General features: G+C 33.7%; 1 protein-coding gene across 1 annotated transcript; it reads left to right on the forward strand.

The window, feature by feature from the left end:
- The first annotated feature begins 3,042 nt into the window (after positions 1 to 3,042).
- Positions 3,043 to 12,957, forward strand: LOC100265421 (small ribosomal subunit protein uS17). Its single transcript, XM_002267487.5, has 6 exons — positions 3,043 to 3,252; positions 3,342 to 3,382; positions 3,501 to 3,601; positions 12,183 to 12,327; positions 12,426 to 12,515; positions 12,639 to 12,957. Exons 1-6 carry the CDS (start codon positions 3,241 to 3,243, stop codon positions 12,730 to 12,732), a joined length of 483 nt encoding a protein of 160 aa, XP_002267523.1. The 5' UTR covers positions 3,043 to 3,240; the 3' UTR covers positions 12,733 to 12,957.
- The last annotated feature ends 1,505 nt before the right edge of the window (positions 12,958 to 14,462 follow it).

Below are 14,462 nucleotides of genomic sequence, written 5' to 3' on the forward strand. Positions count from 1 at the left end.
ATCCTTGGGAACGAAGTTAGGGTAGTGGGGTACCCAACTTTTTTTTATAATTTAAATTGAAAATATATATATATATATATATATATATATATATATATATGAGGAAAAATAAGACTAGTGAATTTAACATGTACGAATTTTATTTTTAAATTATTTATAAAATTTCAATTTTTAGGTAATGTTTGATTTCTAATTAAATATAAAAAGTTAAAATATTTGGTTATTATTTTTAAAAGTTGTTAGAAAAATGGTTTTGAAAAACAATTTTTTATATTTTCATATTAAAAAAAATTATATTAGGAACTAAATTATGGAAAATATTTTTTGTTTAAAAAAAAAAAAAACAGTTTTGATGGAATTAATAATATACTAAAGTTCCAATCAGAAAATGCAAGATTCATACGAAAGCGAGAAAAATAAATTGCTTTAGAGCAAATACTTTTTTCTTTTACTATCAGTCTTTCCCGAGAACCAATCAGAAAATAGAGAAGAGTTAACAACACCATCCTCTTGAGCTCCAGCTTCAACATTTTTCTTCTTCTTCTTTCTTCTCATTTTCTTCTTTTTCCTCAATTTCTCAGCGTCCAGCATCGCAGCGAGGTTCTGGAAAACGCTCAAATCTTCTCCTCTCTTGTTCGCTTCCTCTCCAAACGCATCCTCGGTTTATTGGCCTAGCCATCTTCCTTCTCTTTACTACTTGATGAGACCACAGATTTTCTATCATTTTCTTTTCCAGAAAATTTGGGTGGGAAACACAAGAAGTAAAAGGAAATACGGAGAACACTACCTTCTTTAAAAAATAATAAAAACATCTTTTTATTATTCTAAAAAAAATGATTTTTTGATAACATGAAAAACAAAAAACATCACCTTTCCCAAACATATTTTTAGTGTTTTTATTTTCAAGAAAAGAAAACATTTCTTAAAAAAAAGCAACTAAACAAACCCTTACTTTTTTCTAATCAACTAAAAATAATTTATTAATATTAACCAATATAACTAAACTGAAGCTATTAGTAATAGATTTACTTTAATTATGTTAACGTATATCAATAAGTTATTTTAAAAGGAAGAATGTGAATTGGGCTATTAAAACTTTTTCAAAAACTATTTAAATTAACCAATAAGTAATGTAATAAATGCAAATAGAGAAAAAAGAGAGATGCAAACTTGTTTTATAGGGGTTTCATAAATTTTGTTTACATCCACTCTCCTCAATCTTCTTTTTGAATAAAAGTTTCACTAAAACTTCGAACTAAGCTTTCAATTTGTACCATTAGATTTAATGGTCCCAATGGGTTTTACAAATCTTCTTAAACTTAACACTTATTTGAAGCTCTAATCAATTAACCTTTTATAAAAACGGTATAGTTAATTACACTCAACCTAGCTCCATAATGGTTCAATATAATGAAAATTGGGATGAAAACAAATGGGTGCATCAAATGATTTGCAAATGAAGAATTCAATGGACTTGGGTTTGAGAGTTTTGAAAGAGAGAAAAGAGTAGACTAATAATTCAATATAGTTATTTTGCACACAAACTCTCAATTTATAGTAAACCAACCCAACCTAGGACCCCATTTTTTTTTTTTTTTTGAAGAAATAAGTTTTACCTAACCAAACTTCGATTTGTCCAATTTAGTAGTTGTTGGGCATTTAATGTACTATAGGTGATTGTTGATCTTCTATGAACTTTGACCATCCCTCAATTGATACTCGATTGGGGAAAGCAGTACCTCTATCATGAACACAAAGGTTTTAGAAAAGAGAGAATACATTTTGGTACCTTGATTGGTCCTTAACCAAGAAAGTACTTTTTCGGTCCAAAGCTTTCCAACATTAGACAATTTATTTATAAACCTTTGTATGTTAATTTGAAATAATTTTGCCTAAAGTTTTTAAAGATTAACTTAGGTGGTGTTTGTTTTTTTTACTGAAAGCAATTTAGTTTTAGAATTTAGATTGTTTATTTTTCTACTTTTTCATGACTTATTATAAACTTTTTACTAAATAGAAAAAATCAAAATATGTAACTTTTTCTAAATAGAAAAAATAACATATTGGTTTTTTTTTTTTTTTTACTTTTTAATACTTAATAGAAATAAAATACTATAAAAACAAACAACCCAATATTTAACACTATTAAGCATTAAGGTTCTATTTAGAATTAAGTAAAAAAACAAACATCACCTTAGTTTCAAATAATTTATAAACGATTAAGCTCATTTTTATGAAAATCGTGTATGAATGAATACATGAAAAATACTTTAATCCTAAATACACCCAACAGATTCACCTTACAAACTTATCTTAAGATTTGATGAGTCTCGAGACACCCAAGTCTTCAAATTTATTGAACACCTTTTAAATAAACTTTAAGCTTCTTTTTCATTTTAACGGTCAAACTTAAAACTTTACTTGATTTAAACTCGTTAATTCACTTAACCTTTTTTGTTTTTATCAAAACTGACTTAGAATCCTTGAACTAATATATTTTGTTGTTGATTGTTGCATAATATTTTTTGGAAGTGAAATCAAATAAAAATTATTTATTTAAATTTTACTAAAATGGAAAAATAAAATTATTAAATATTAAATTTAAAAATAATATAATGGTTTATTTAATTAAATTCTATTTTTATATACATGGAAGTAAAGAAAACAAGCAAAATCCCTTTCACCATTATACATGTTTTGAACAATTTAATAATTCATTTTACCAAACACACAAATGTTATTTTCAAGACTGATGATTTTTTAAAATCGTACCAAATTATAACTAAATTTTCTTTTAACGTAATGAAAAGTAATTTTTCTAAAAATTATAATAAAATCAAAGTGATCTTTAATATATGATATTTTGTTCATATTTATATTCTTTTTGTTTTCAGTAATCTTCTTTACTTCACTTTTTTTAATTTTAAAATATTTTTATTTAAAAAAAAAAGTACTAAATTGGTGATTTCACTTTCAAATTTCATTGAAAAGGATAATAATAATAATTAAAAAAAAAAAAAAGGTCATGGGCCTAGACATCTTCGCCTGACTTCAGTCCGGTAACTTGGGCCGACTTGAAGAATACCCTCTTCTGAGTACTAGGGTTTGGGCCCAAAACTGATAACAAAAGCCCCGGCGTAGCTCATCATCATATAGGAAGTAGGATTAGGGTTTCTGCATCTGAACAACTCTGCTCCTTCGCCTCTTCTCACCGCTGCATTCTCTTCAGCGCTCTCAATCATGGCGGAACAGGTCAAGCTCAGATCTTCTATCACTCTCCCTTTATACATATATCTTGAAACAGCTCAAAAGCCTAGTTTTTGTGACTCTTTCTATTGCAGACCGAGAAGGCATTTCTGAAGCAACCCAAAGTGTTTTTATGGTAACAGAAAATTACGAATACATTCTCATTGGTTTTTGTTTTTTCCCTTGGGGATGACATTGTTTTTCCCCTTTTTAATTCGTTTTTACCGTTTTTCTCTGTGCTGAAAACAATCCAGCTCGAAGAAATCTGCGAAGGGGAAGAGGCCTGGGAAGGGTGGAAACCGGTTCTGGAAGAGCATTGGCTTAGGGTTTAAGACACCCCGAGACGCTATTGAAGGTTTGAATTCATTTTACTTGAGTTTGTGAATTCTAAATTTGATATTCTTGCATTTTGGTATATCAATCTAGTGCTTAGCTGATATCTTACTCGTTTTTTAAACCGATAGTATACATAATCATCATATATTATGAAATAATGGTGAAAATTAGTGAATTTTTTTAGTTTATTTATTTTTCAAGTAGTTGGCTGTGCTCTTCATTGTGTCTTCCTGTCATTACAGTCCTTTGAATATTTTATGAATATTGTATGAACTTCAGGTTCCAGAACTACAGTCCTCCTATGAATATTATATGGGGCTTTGGGCTCATCGTCAGATTTATTGATTTTTCTCAACATTATGGTGCTCTACTGCTATCTAATATTCTATAATAATAATAGTAATAAAAAAAGACCATTCCCTGGTGGTCATCCATCAGGGTTCTGGGAGCAGTGTGATGGATATGGTCTCAGGCACTTTTTGCACAAAGTGGCCACTCACTAGAATGGAACCTGTGAATTTGCACCGGCCAACTTGAGATTTTGGTAGTTTATCAAACACGTTGATACACATTTGAATTGAACTGTTATTTCATATTTTTATTGTGTTTACCAACATGTGGACTTGCCTAAGGTACCATCAATCATATTTTTTGTTTCCCCATTCTATGTTTGTGTACTTGCTATACCGTTAAATGATATTGATATTGAGAGTGGTGTTCTGGAAGTTTATGCAGCATACAACTTTAGATGCAACTTAGGGTATACAAATTGGGCTAACTTGTGTGTATGTTTTTGTGTCATACGGTTCATAAACTAGGCATTTGTGAGGCGTATGCTTCATTGCCCGAATCTGTGCTTCTAACATTTACTGAGAAAAAAGTAATGAATCCATGGTCTTCTACAATGATACAGCATGATCGATATATTTGGGATAAAATCTAGATGAAATTGAATCCAGATTAAATAACCTTCTGTATCCTGGAGTTATTCAGTTAGTCATTCTTGGTTTGTTAACTCAAATCCAACCTCAGCTCCACAACATACAAGGCATGGAAGAATTCCCCAATGGGCAACTTGACTGGGGCTACCTAATTCACTATCCTTGGTGGAGGGTTAATGTATTCATAATTTTTCCTGGTCCTATGAAGCACGCTAGTGGGTTCCCTCACCACGGGGAGAACGGACTTTTGACAAGAGTACGGTAATTTAAAAAAATTATTCTTAAATTACCGTAGTAGGAAAAGTAATTCCAAATCTACGATAGTTTTTGCCAGGTAGGAGAGCGGAGTTTGTCAAACTTGGAAATCGTCTTTTGAAAAGACAATTTCCATCATAACAAGTAAAAAAAAATTTAATCCCTCAAAAATCGTCTTTTCAAAAGACGATTTAAAAAAAAAAATTTAATTTTTTTTGGAAATCGTCTCTTAAAAAAAAATAAAAATTATTTAAGTGGAAATCGTCTCTTGAAGAGACGATTTCCACCCAAATTTCAATTTAATATATTTTAATATCTTTATATTATAAAAACAAATAATACAATTTAATATAAAAAAATATTATAAATCCATTTTAAAATTACAAAATTAATTATAATCATACAATTATTATAAAATTAATTAATTTAATTTACTAATTTTAATATAATATAAATAATATTTATCTATTGTTTTTTTTTATTTCACTTTGCAATTAAAAAAAACTATTATCAATTTATATAAAAAAATGAGTTTAAAAAAGCAAATTTGTTATTAATTTATTAAATAATTATTTACAAAATAAATAATTTTGTTTTGTTTTAATTTTTAAATGAATTATATTATATAAATTTTAAGATTAAAAATATTAATATTTTAAATTAATATTTCATATGTTTTGATAGCTCTTATAACCTATTATACTTCATCACACCAATTTGAAGAAGACCATTGGCTACCCTCTCATAGCTAGCCCATAGGTATAGGAGAATCTTACCTATTGCATGTGTTGTCATTTTCACCCATTTAATACTTCAATTTACTCCACCAATTTGACCGTTATACTCCACCAATTCCATTTGAAACTCAAACTTTAACCACTTATCCTACACACTACACTCATCCTACCTTTTTCCAACTTCTCATACACTATAAGTGGTTAACATTTGAGTTTCAAACAGTCAAATTGGCGGAGTATTAAATGGGTGGAAATGACAACACATGCAATAGGTAAGATTCTCCTATACCTATGGGCTAGCTATGAAAGGGTAGCCAACGGTCTTCTTCAAATTGGTGTGATAAAGTATAATAGGTTATAAGAGCTATGAAAACACATGAAATATTAATTTAAAATATTAATATTTTTAATCTTAAAATTTATATAATATAATTCATTTAAAAATTAAAACAAAACAAAATTATTTATCTTAAAACAATAGATAAATATTATTTATCTTATATTAAATTAGTAAATTAAATTAATTAATTTTATAATATATATTTATAATAATGGTATGAGTATAATTAATTTTGTAATTTTAAAATGGATTTATAATATTTTTTTATATTAAATTGTATTATTTGTTTTTTATAATATAGAGATAATTAAAGATATTAAAATATATTAAATTGAAATTTGGGAAGAGACGATTTCCATTTGGGAATTTTTTTTTTAAGAGACGATTTCCAAAAAAAATTAATTAATTTTTTTTTAAATCGTATTTTGAAAAGACAATTTTGTGAATTTTTTTGTTGGGTGGAAATTGTCTTTTCAAAATACGATTTTTGAGGGATTAAATTTTTTTTTTACTTGTTTTGATGGAAATCGTCTTTTCAAAAGACGATTTCCAAGTTTGACAAACTCTGCTCTCCTACCTGGCAAAAATTGTCGTAAATTTGGAATTACTTTTCCTATTACGGTAATTTAAGAATAATTTTTTTAAATTACCGTACTCTTGTCAAAAGTCCCGGGGAGAACACTAACAACAATATCTTATCATTTGTTTTTCCTTCTTTTTTGTTTTTGTTTTTATTTTATTTTATTTTATTTTTTTTTAATTTTGTAAAATCAGATAATTGGAAGTAGTTTCTTTTTCTTTTTACATTTTTTGGAGAGGAGAGAGGGGAAGGGATCAGAAATTCTGCCCTTTCTTTTGTGTATTTTGGGATTTTGGCACTTAGCAGTAGGCTTAAAATGTTTTTCTCTCATTGTGTGAAAATCCCCAGATGTAGATATATTGATGGATGTATTAATGTCAATGGATAAAAATATAGAATAAAGAAGTGCAGAAAGTGATGTAAAAGAAAAAATGATGGAAACTGTACGGAATGTTAAAAAAAGAGAGCTTCTATGGACATAGAAAGACCTATTATATTTCAAAAGGAAACTTATTCATGGTTGAAGAGTGTTGTATATGGTTACTGAAAATAATTCCCAGTGAGTTTGTATTGAGATTCACATTGGTTTGAATGTAGTAAGATCCTTTCTATTAAGATCTTTCTATAAATGAAATTATGAATTAGGTTTTTTTTTTTGATAAGCAAATGATATATAAAACACGACAAAAAGCCTCAAGGCATATAGGAAGTATACAAAGCAACCAATCCTCAAACAAAAAACAACACGAACCAAACCCTATTTGGAGGCTAACCATTCCAAGAAACCTATTAGGGATTTCGACTCCATATCAATGTACACTTTAGCCCAACCCCAAATAATGTATACAAGCGACGTTTTTAATTTCTGAGAAGCCAACACCCCCCCTTTAAAAGTTAGTCTGTTCCTCTCCTTCCATATAGTCCAGAGAATGAATAACGGGATGGACTTCCACACTTTTTTTCTTTTTCTCCCCACAAAAGAGCCTCTCCAGCTACTAAGGACCTCCTTTACAGAATTTGGAAAGACCCACTGTACACCACACAATGCAAGAATGATGTTCCACAACCCTTTTGCCACTATACAATGTATTAATATATGATTGATCGTTTCCTCTTCGCACCCACACAAAAAACACCGATTAGGTAAATGCCACCCTCTTCTCTGCAGCCTATCCAAAGTGAGGACCTTCCCCCAAGTAGCTTCCCAAGCAAAAAAGGCAATTTTGGTTGGGACTTTGTCCACCCAAACATTGCTATGAGGGAAATCCAGCCCTTGAGAATTTACCAACACATTATACGCTTTCTTGACTTTAAACAACCCGTCCTCACCCTTCTTCCAAAAAACCGAATCGTCTTCCACATTTACACTATAATCCCTCAACTCAACTAAGAGATTGCCCACCAAACCCAACTCCCAATCATTCAAATCCCTTAACAGCCTTAAATTCCACCCTCCTTGACCCACATTCTGATCCCAACATTCCTCCACCGTGACATTCCTATGGGCAGCCATGGAGAAGAGGTTCGGAAAGCCTTGGGACAGCACATTGTTACCGCACCAAAGGTCAGTCCAAAACCTTATTCTATTGCCTTTTCCCACCTTGAACCCCATATTTTCCCAGCACCAAGTGGACTCCTTCAGAATCTCCTTCCAAACTCCAACACCGAACGCCCCATTTGCCTTCCTTGTCCTCCACCCAAGCTCCTCTTTCCCATACTTAGCCTCAAGCACTTTTTTCCAAAGCTCCTCCTTAGCACACGCAAATCTCCAAATCCATTTGCCTAGGAGAGCTTTGTTCAATAGAGTAATTTTCCTTAGCCCCAACCCTCCCTTATCTTTATCCGCGCACACCACCTCCCATCTAACAAGATGAACCTTACTCCCCCCATTGGCTCCGCCTCACAAAAAATCTTTTTGAAGCTTTTCAATCCTTCTTGCCACTGATTTAGGCATACGGAAAACCGACATTTGATACACGGGGACGCTGGACAGTGTACTCTTTATAAGAGTAATTCTCCCACCTTTGGATAGATATTGACGTTTCCAAAGGGCGAGCCTTCTCCTCATTCTCTCCTCCACCCCATCCCAAGCAGAGGAAGCCCTATTTGGTGCCCCAAGGGGCAGCCCCAAGTAAACAGTAGGCAGCTGCCCCACCCTGCACCCAATTTCAGCCGCCATTTCCATCACCCCTTCCACCCCCCCTACCGGAATTACCTTACTTTTGTCCAAGTTAATCTTTAACCCTGAGGCTGGTTCAAACCAAAATAGGATCCAGCCCAAATACAAAAGAGCCTCTTTCTTAGCTTCGCAAAAAACAATTGTGTCGTCCGCGAATAGAAGATGAGTAATTTTAACAGCCTGCTCTCTACCTCTCCATATCCTGCAGCCCTGGATGAATCCCCCTTCAGCAGCCCTAGTGATGAGCACACTTAGGACTTCCATGCCCATGATAAATAAGTAGGGGGAAAGGGGGTCCCCTTGCCTTAACCCTTTTGTGCTTGAGAAAAAACCAGCTGGGACCCCGTTCACCAGCACTGAGTATTTGACAGTGGAGATGCAATTCCACATCCATCCTATCCATTTTGACCCAAAACCCATCTTTTGCATGACCTTTAGCAAGAATTGCCAATTGATGCTATCATACGCCTTCTCAATGTCCAATTTACAAACTATACCTTTCTCTCCCCTCTTTTGCCAAGAATCTATCACCTCATTTGCGATTATGAATTAGGTTTTTTGGAATGGCTTGCCATTCCTTAAGGGTTGGTGAGTGTGTTGTTCTTTTGTTTTTGCTTAGGCTGCTATGTATACTTCCTATATGCTTTGTGGCTTTTTGCCTCTTAATATATTTGCGCTCACTTATCTAAAAAAAAATAAATGAAATTATGAATTATTTTCCAAATTGCAGCAGTTTGATGTTGTCATGGTTTAGAAGCAAAGAATTGGTTATAGACAGTGATACTTTAGTATCTTTGGAATTTTTGATATCTCAATCTCAGTTGAATAAACCATTTATATTGTGAGCAAATTATTACATGTGGCATTGAATCTTGGAATTTTTTGCCATTCCAAAGTTATTGCAAGACACATGTAAAATAATAGAAAGAAGTCACTAAATGTTCAGAGCACTAATGTATCTTCTGAGCATCCTGTTCCAACATTTCTTGATTGTAAAAGTTTTGTGTATTAAACTAATGTTTGTCCCCAGTGTTTAGCATCCCTTCATTTTGTGTGTATGATTTCATATACAATGTTTTAAAAGACTATTAACGCTTATGTCTTGAGGCTCACCTCTAGGTGAGGGTATAGCCTCAGTTAGGGTATTGAGGCTTAAGTCTCATCTTGTCAAGGCTGAGCCTAGAGGCTGTTGAGGCATAAGTCTGAAACATTCAAAAGCTTTTTGATATATATTTTATAAAAGGCTCAAAGCCTTAATATTCAATGAGTTTTGGTGGGGGTCTTTTGATACAAATTTTATAAGTTTTGCATTGGTTTCAATCTACAATTAGACCTTGTACTGGGACCTCCTCAATACCTACAGTTTAGATGAGATTAGAGTCAGTTTAGAAAAACCCGTAGCTGTTGGTTCGATAGAAACTGGAGCTGTCAACTTATGGCACTTCAAAGTGGAATCTGCATCTTTTTCTCTTTGTTTACAGAGGGATTAGTGGAGTGTGCTTCGGTCTTGGTCTAGAGTGCTTCCTTCTGCGCCTTGGTTAGCCTCAGTTGAATTTCAATTAATCTTTTAAATAGAAGGGAAAAGGAAGATTGAGAAAAAGAAATTGGGGAATTTTTGGCCACTATAGCGGCCAAGCTTGTATATAATCATTATCTTATTATTAATAAATAATGAAAAATACCACTACAATTGATGGATGAAGCAGAATGAGTGGACATTAACACTAATGATGAGGATAATACAACAATTTGATATGATTATAGATCCTTGGAGGATACCACAATTGTAGTGATGGTAATGCTGAAGATTATTTAATGAAAGCTATGGGAGAGTTGGATTTTAGAAGAGAAGAAAAAAGGAACTAAATCAGATATTATCAACAATGGAAAACAATTAATTTTGTTATTATGAATTTTATGGGTTTCTTATTACTTAATTTTCATGTGATTTTATTAGTTTTTTTTTCTCATTATGTTTAGAATTATTTATTTATTTAAATCGAGCCTCATGCCATTCTATCTCAAGACTTACACCTTGCCTCATGTAGCAAAAACACCTTAAGACTACTTTTAGCTTTTTAAAACACTGCTCATATACATGTGTAATGCTTGAGCTACTAGATTGTGCACCTCCTTGCTTTTTTGTATTTCCATAGTATCTGTTGTATGTGATTATATTTAGTCAGTATACACATGTTGGATCATCAAAGTGCCATCATGTATATGATTCTCATATCCATGCATTTCTAGTTCTATCATCTTGCCTCCTCGTATTGTGTGTTGCCATAGTATCTGTTTAATTCAATAATAAGCATAGACTATGCACAGATTGGGTCATCAAATATCACACCATTAACTGAAGGAGTGTGGATTTGATGAGTTGACTCTTCTATGTATATTCGATTTTTAAAAAATGCATTATTAGGATCTATTTTTGCATGGGAAGAGTAGTTGGAATTTGAAACAAATGCATTCATAGGAAGTTAGTGGTAGCACAAGTAGAGGGCATTGTCCTGGAAAATCTTCTTCAATGGTTTGTCATGTGCAATGAAGCCATTTACCCATAGGAGAGGTAATTTTAAATCCAAGGTGCTATTAAGACAATGGAAAGGTTGACAAGCATTAGTCGTGCGAGAAAAACAAAATGCATTATATCTGGTCCTAGATAGAGCGTACTGATGAAAATGGATTTGTCTAGTTGGCTCCAGATAGTTGGGCTTTTTTTGGTTATGTTGAGTTGCATTGCATTAGTAAGATCTGTAGAGCATTACAGTTTATCAGCTACCAGGTAGGTAAACAATAAATGATGAGAGAATTAAGAAACAAATAGTTGGTAATGAGATTTGGAGGAACTGAGCTATTGTAATTTGGAAAGCAAAATTTTTTTGTTCCTCTGAATCAAGCTAAGTGGCATATGCTGACAATGGAAAGGTTGACAAGCATTAGTCATGCGAGAAAAACAAAGTGCATTATATCTGGTCCTAGATAGAGCGTACTGATGAAAATGGATTTGTCTAGTTGGCTCCAGATAGTTGGGCTTTTTTTGGTTATGTTGAGTTGCATTGCATTAGTAAGATCTGTAGAGCATTATAGTTTATCAGCTACCAGGTGGGTAAACAAAAAATGATGAGAGAATTAAGAAACAAATCGTTGGTAATGAGATTTGGAGGAACTGAGCTATTGTAATTTGGACAGCAAAATTTTTTTGTTCCTCCGAATCAAGCTAAGTGGCATATGCTGAGTTTATTTGAGAAAAATTGCTGACTTGGGGTGCTTTGCTGGAGTGCCTTGTTTTAATATATTGCTTTTTACCCATCAAAAGAAAATTTGAGAAAAATTGCTGACAAGTTGGGCTCATCTTCAGCATTTCATGCCTAATGAGGAGGTTGAGCTTGAGCTTCATATCATACCATATGCCTCAGCCAAACCACTCTGCTTGGCTTCACAAATTTACTTCATGCCATTATAGTTGACACCAATTCAGAAAAGTATTCTAATTGGCTAGCTAAGCTTTAACTGCCTTCATGAGCGATGCTGACTTGTTCCCTTCGTTGTTGTTTGGTAACAGGTACTTATATTGATAAGAAATGCCCCTTCACTGGCACTGTTTCTATTAGGGGCCGCATCTTAGCTGGCACTTGCCATAGTGCCAAGATGATGAGGACCATAATTGTTCGAAGGAACTACCTTCACTATGTGAAGAAATACCAAAGGCATGTTCCTCCAGTTATAGTTGTGAATGGGTATTTTTACTTTCCCCAGAATTTGCTTTTCAAGTAGTTGACCATTTTTTCTTCTTTGCTGCATTCAGATATGAGAAGAGGCACTCAAACATTCCTGCTCACACATCGCCATGCTTCCGTGTGAAGGAAGGAGATCATGTTATTATTGGCCAGTGCAGGTAAATCTTCAATTGAAACTACCTCCAGTTTGTCCTTCCAATAAAAAGTTGATTTAGAGGGTGGTGAACTCTGTGTTTGTTACTGAACATAATGTTGTTTCTTTCTATATTTTCCTTATTCAGGCCACTATCAAAGACAGTAAGGTTCAACGTTTTGAAAGTGATTCCTGCTGGATCTTCTGGTGGAGGTGGGAAGAAGGCTTTTACTGCAATGTGAAGTTTGGCTTCTAGTTGTCAGTGTCAAGGGTAAACATCATGGAGCTTGAGAGGGTTGGTTATATGAGAGTAGACCTTTGCAATCTTGAACAGCTTCAAGATTGAAATATTTTGATGGATTCTTTTTCTTTTTTCCTTAAATTAAATGTTGGAGTTTTTGAAGATGCCCAATGGCATATGGATTACAAATAGGATGAAGATCTATGATTTTTTGGATTCCACAGAATTAGTTGCCTCATTTGTCAAGTGGCTCTTGGATGAATGTGATTCCAATTCTTGGAAATGCATGAATGTTGGCACCTGGTTCTCACGGTGTCCTTCAATGGCTGAGGACAGCTATGAACAACAGACTACCCAGGGTTGCTAATCTTGTCCATTTGCAGCTGGAAACAGGGCAGGAAGTCCTTTGTTTTCCACCAGCAATGAATGGTTAGCCCATTTTCAGATGTACTTTTGATGTGGAGGAGACAACGAGACATTGTTTGGACTTTATCACAGCTTGCACTGCATGCACATGCTCATGTTTGTGCACATGGAATTCTGCTGGTATTGTGTTCGTGTAGAAAATAATTTTGACCTAGTCACCAGCTGCACCATAACCCTTCTAACCCCATACTTCTCTGATTCTCAAAACACTTGCTTATCATACCTTCAATTTCATCAGAATTTGATGGGAGTTAAATCACTTGAAATTATTTCCGTTACTGATACGCAATTATTTTGGCCCACTGTGAATGGTATGGAATGCACTCATCTCCATGTGAATACTGATTGGGAGGTCTAGGTCTAGGTCTAGGTGTAGCTAGTTTGTGATAAGGTTAGAACTTGGAATTTGAAAATATGCCGATGAGACAAGCAAGTCCGACAGGTTAAGAGAAGGTTCCTCCAATTTAATAGCCATACGTAGGTAAAATATACATACCTTTACCAAAACGCACCACTACATTGGATGTTTCCCACCCTTTTGATTCTCCCCTTTTGACTCATGGTTCAGCACTTTATGATGAATACGCAAATTCCTATTGTTGCCACATTTTTTTACTGTGGCATGGTGTGGAAAATGTGTGGCTCTCGCACCACTTTTCGTGTTGTTGACTCAAGATTGAGAGGTTATTATTACTTGTTTGGCCAGCTCATTTCCAGAAATAAACATTCACGAATCGTGTTCACACCCTGTTCTGGGCCTTCTAGCGCTCCAAAAACAGGTCTTGTCTCCACATTTGATGACTCTCCTGCAGCAGCAGAAATAGTTGACTCTGGCCACCATCTTCCATCAAAATTCATTTATTATGAGACAGAGGGTGATTGATGGCCATTGATTCTATCTTAATCTAATGCATTGTCATTTATCATGGTCGCGATCTGGCTGGATAGTGGATACTAATAGCCAACCATGAAATCATTTTGGTCAGACACTATCCTTTTGTTATTGGGTATCTTCAGCTTTTGGTGAGGTTTGGTTGCGAATTTGCTTAGACCAAGCCACTTTTGGCATCTCGCCTTCATTTTCTCACGCCCCAGAAGAAAATGTTTTCTTATTAAAACAGTTATAATCAATAGGGTCCACACAATTGGAATTTCCTTTGGTAAAAGAAGGCCATGATTTGGTTAGAAGAAAGAAAGCAAAAATTGTTTCCCCACCCTTCATTTTCTTAATGGGGCTGTTGGGGATATATGTGGAGAGACAATGTCCAAGAATCAATGGTTAAAACCTAAACAGAGCAAAAGCAT

The sequence above is a fragment of the Vitis vinifera genome, chromosome 11, assembly GCF_030704535.1.
Source record: "Vitis vinifera cultivar Pinot Noir 40024 chromosome 11, ASM3070453v1".
Lineage (NCBI taxonomy): Eukaryota > Viridiplantae > Streptophyta > Magnoliopsida > Vitales > Vitaceae > Vitis > Vitis vinifera.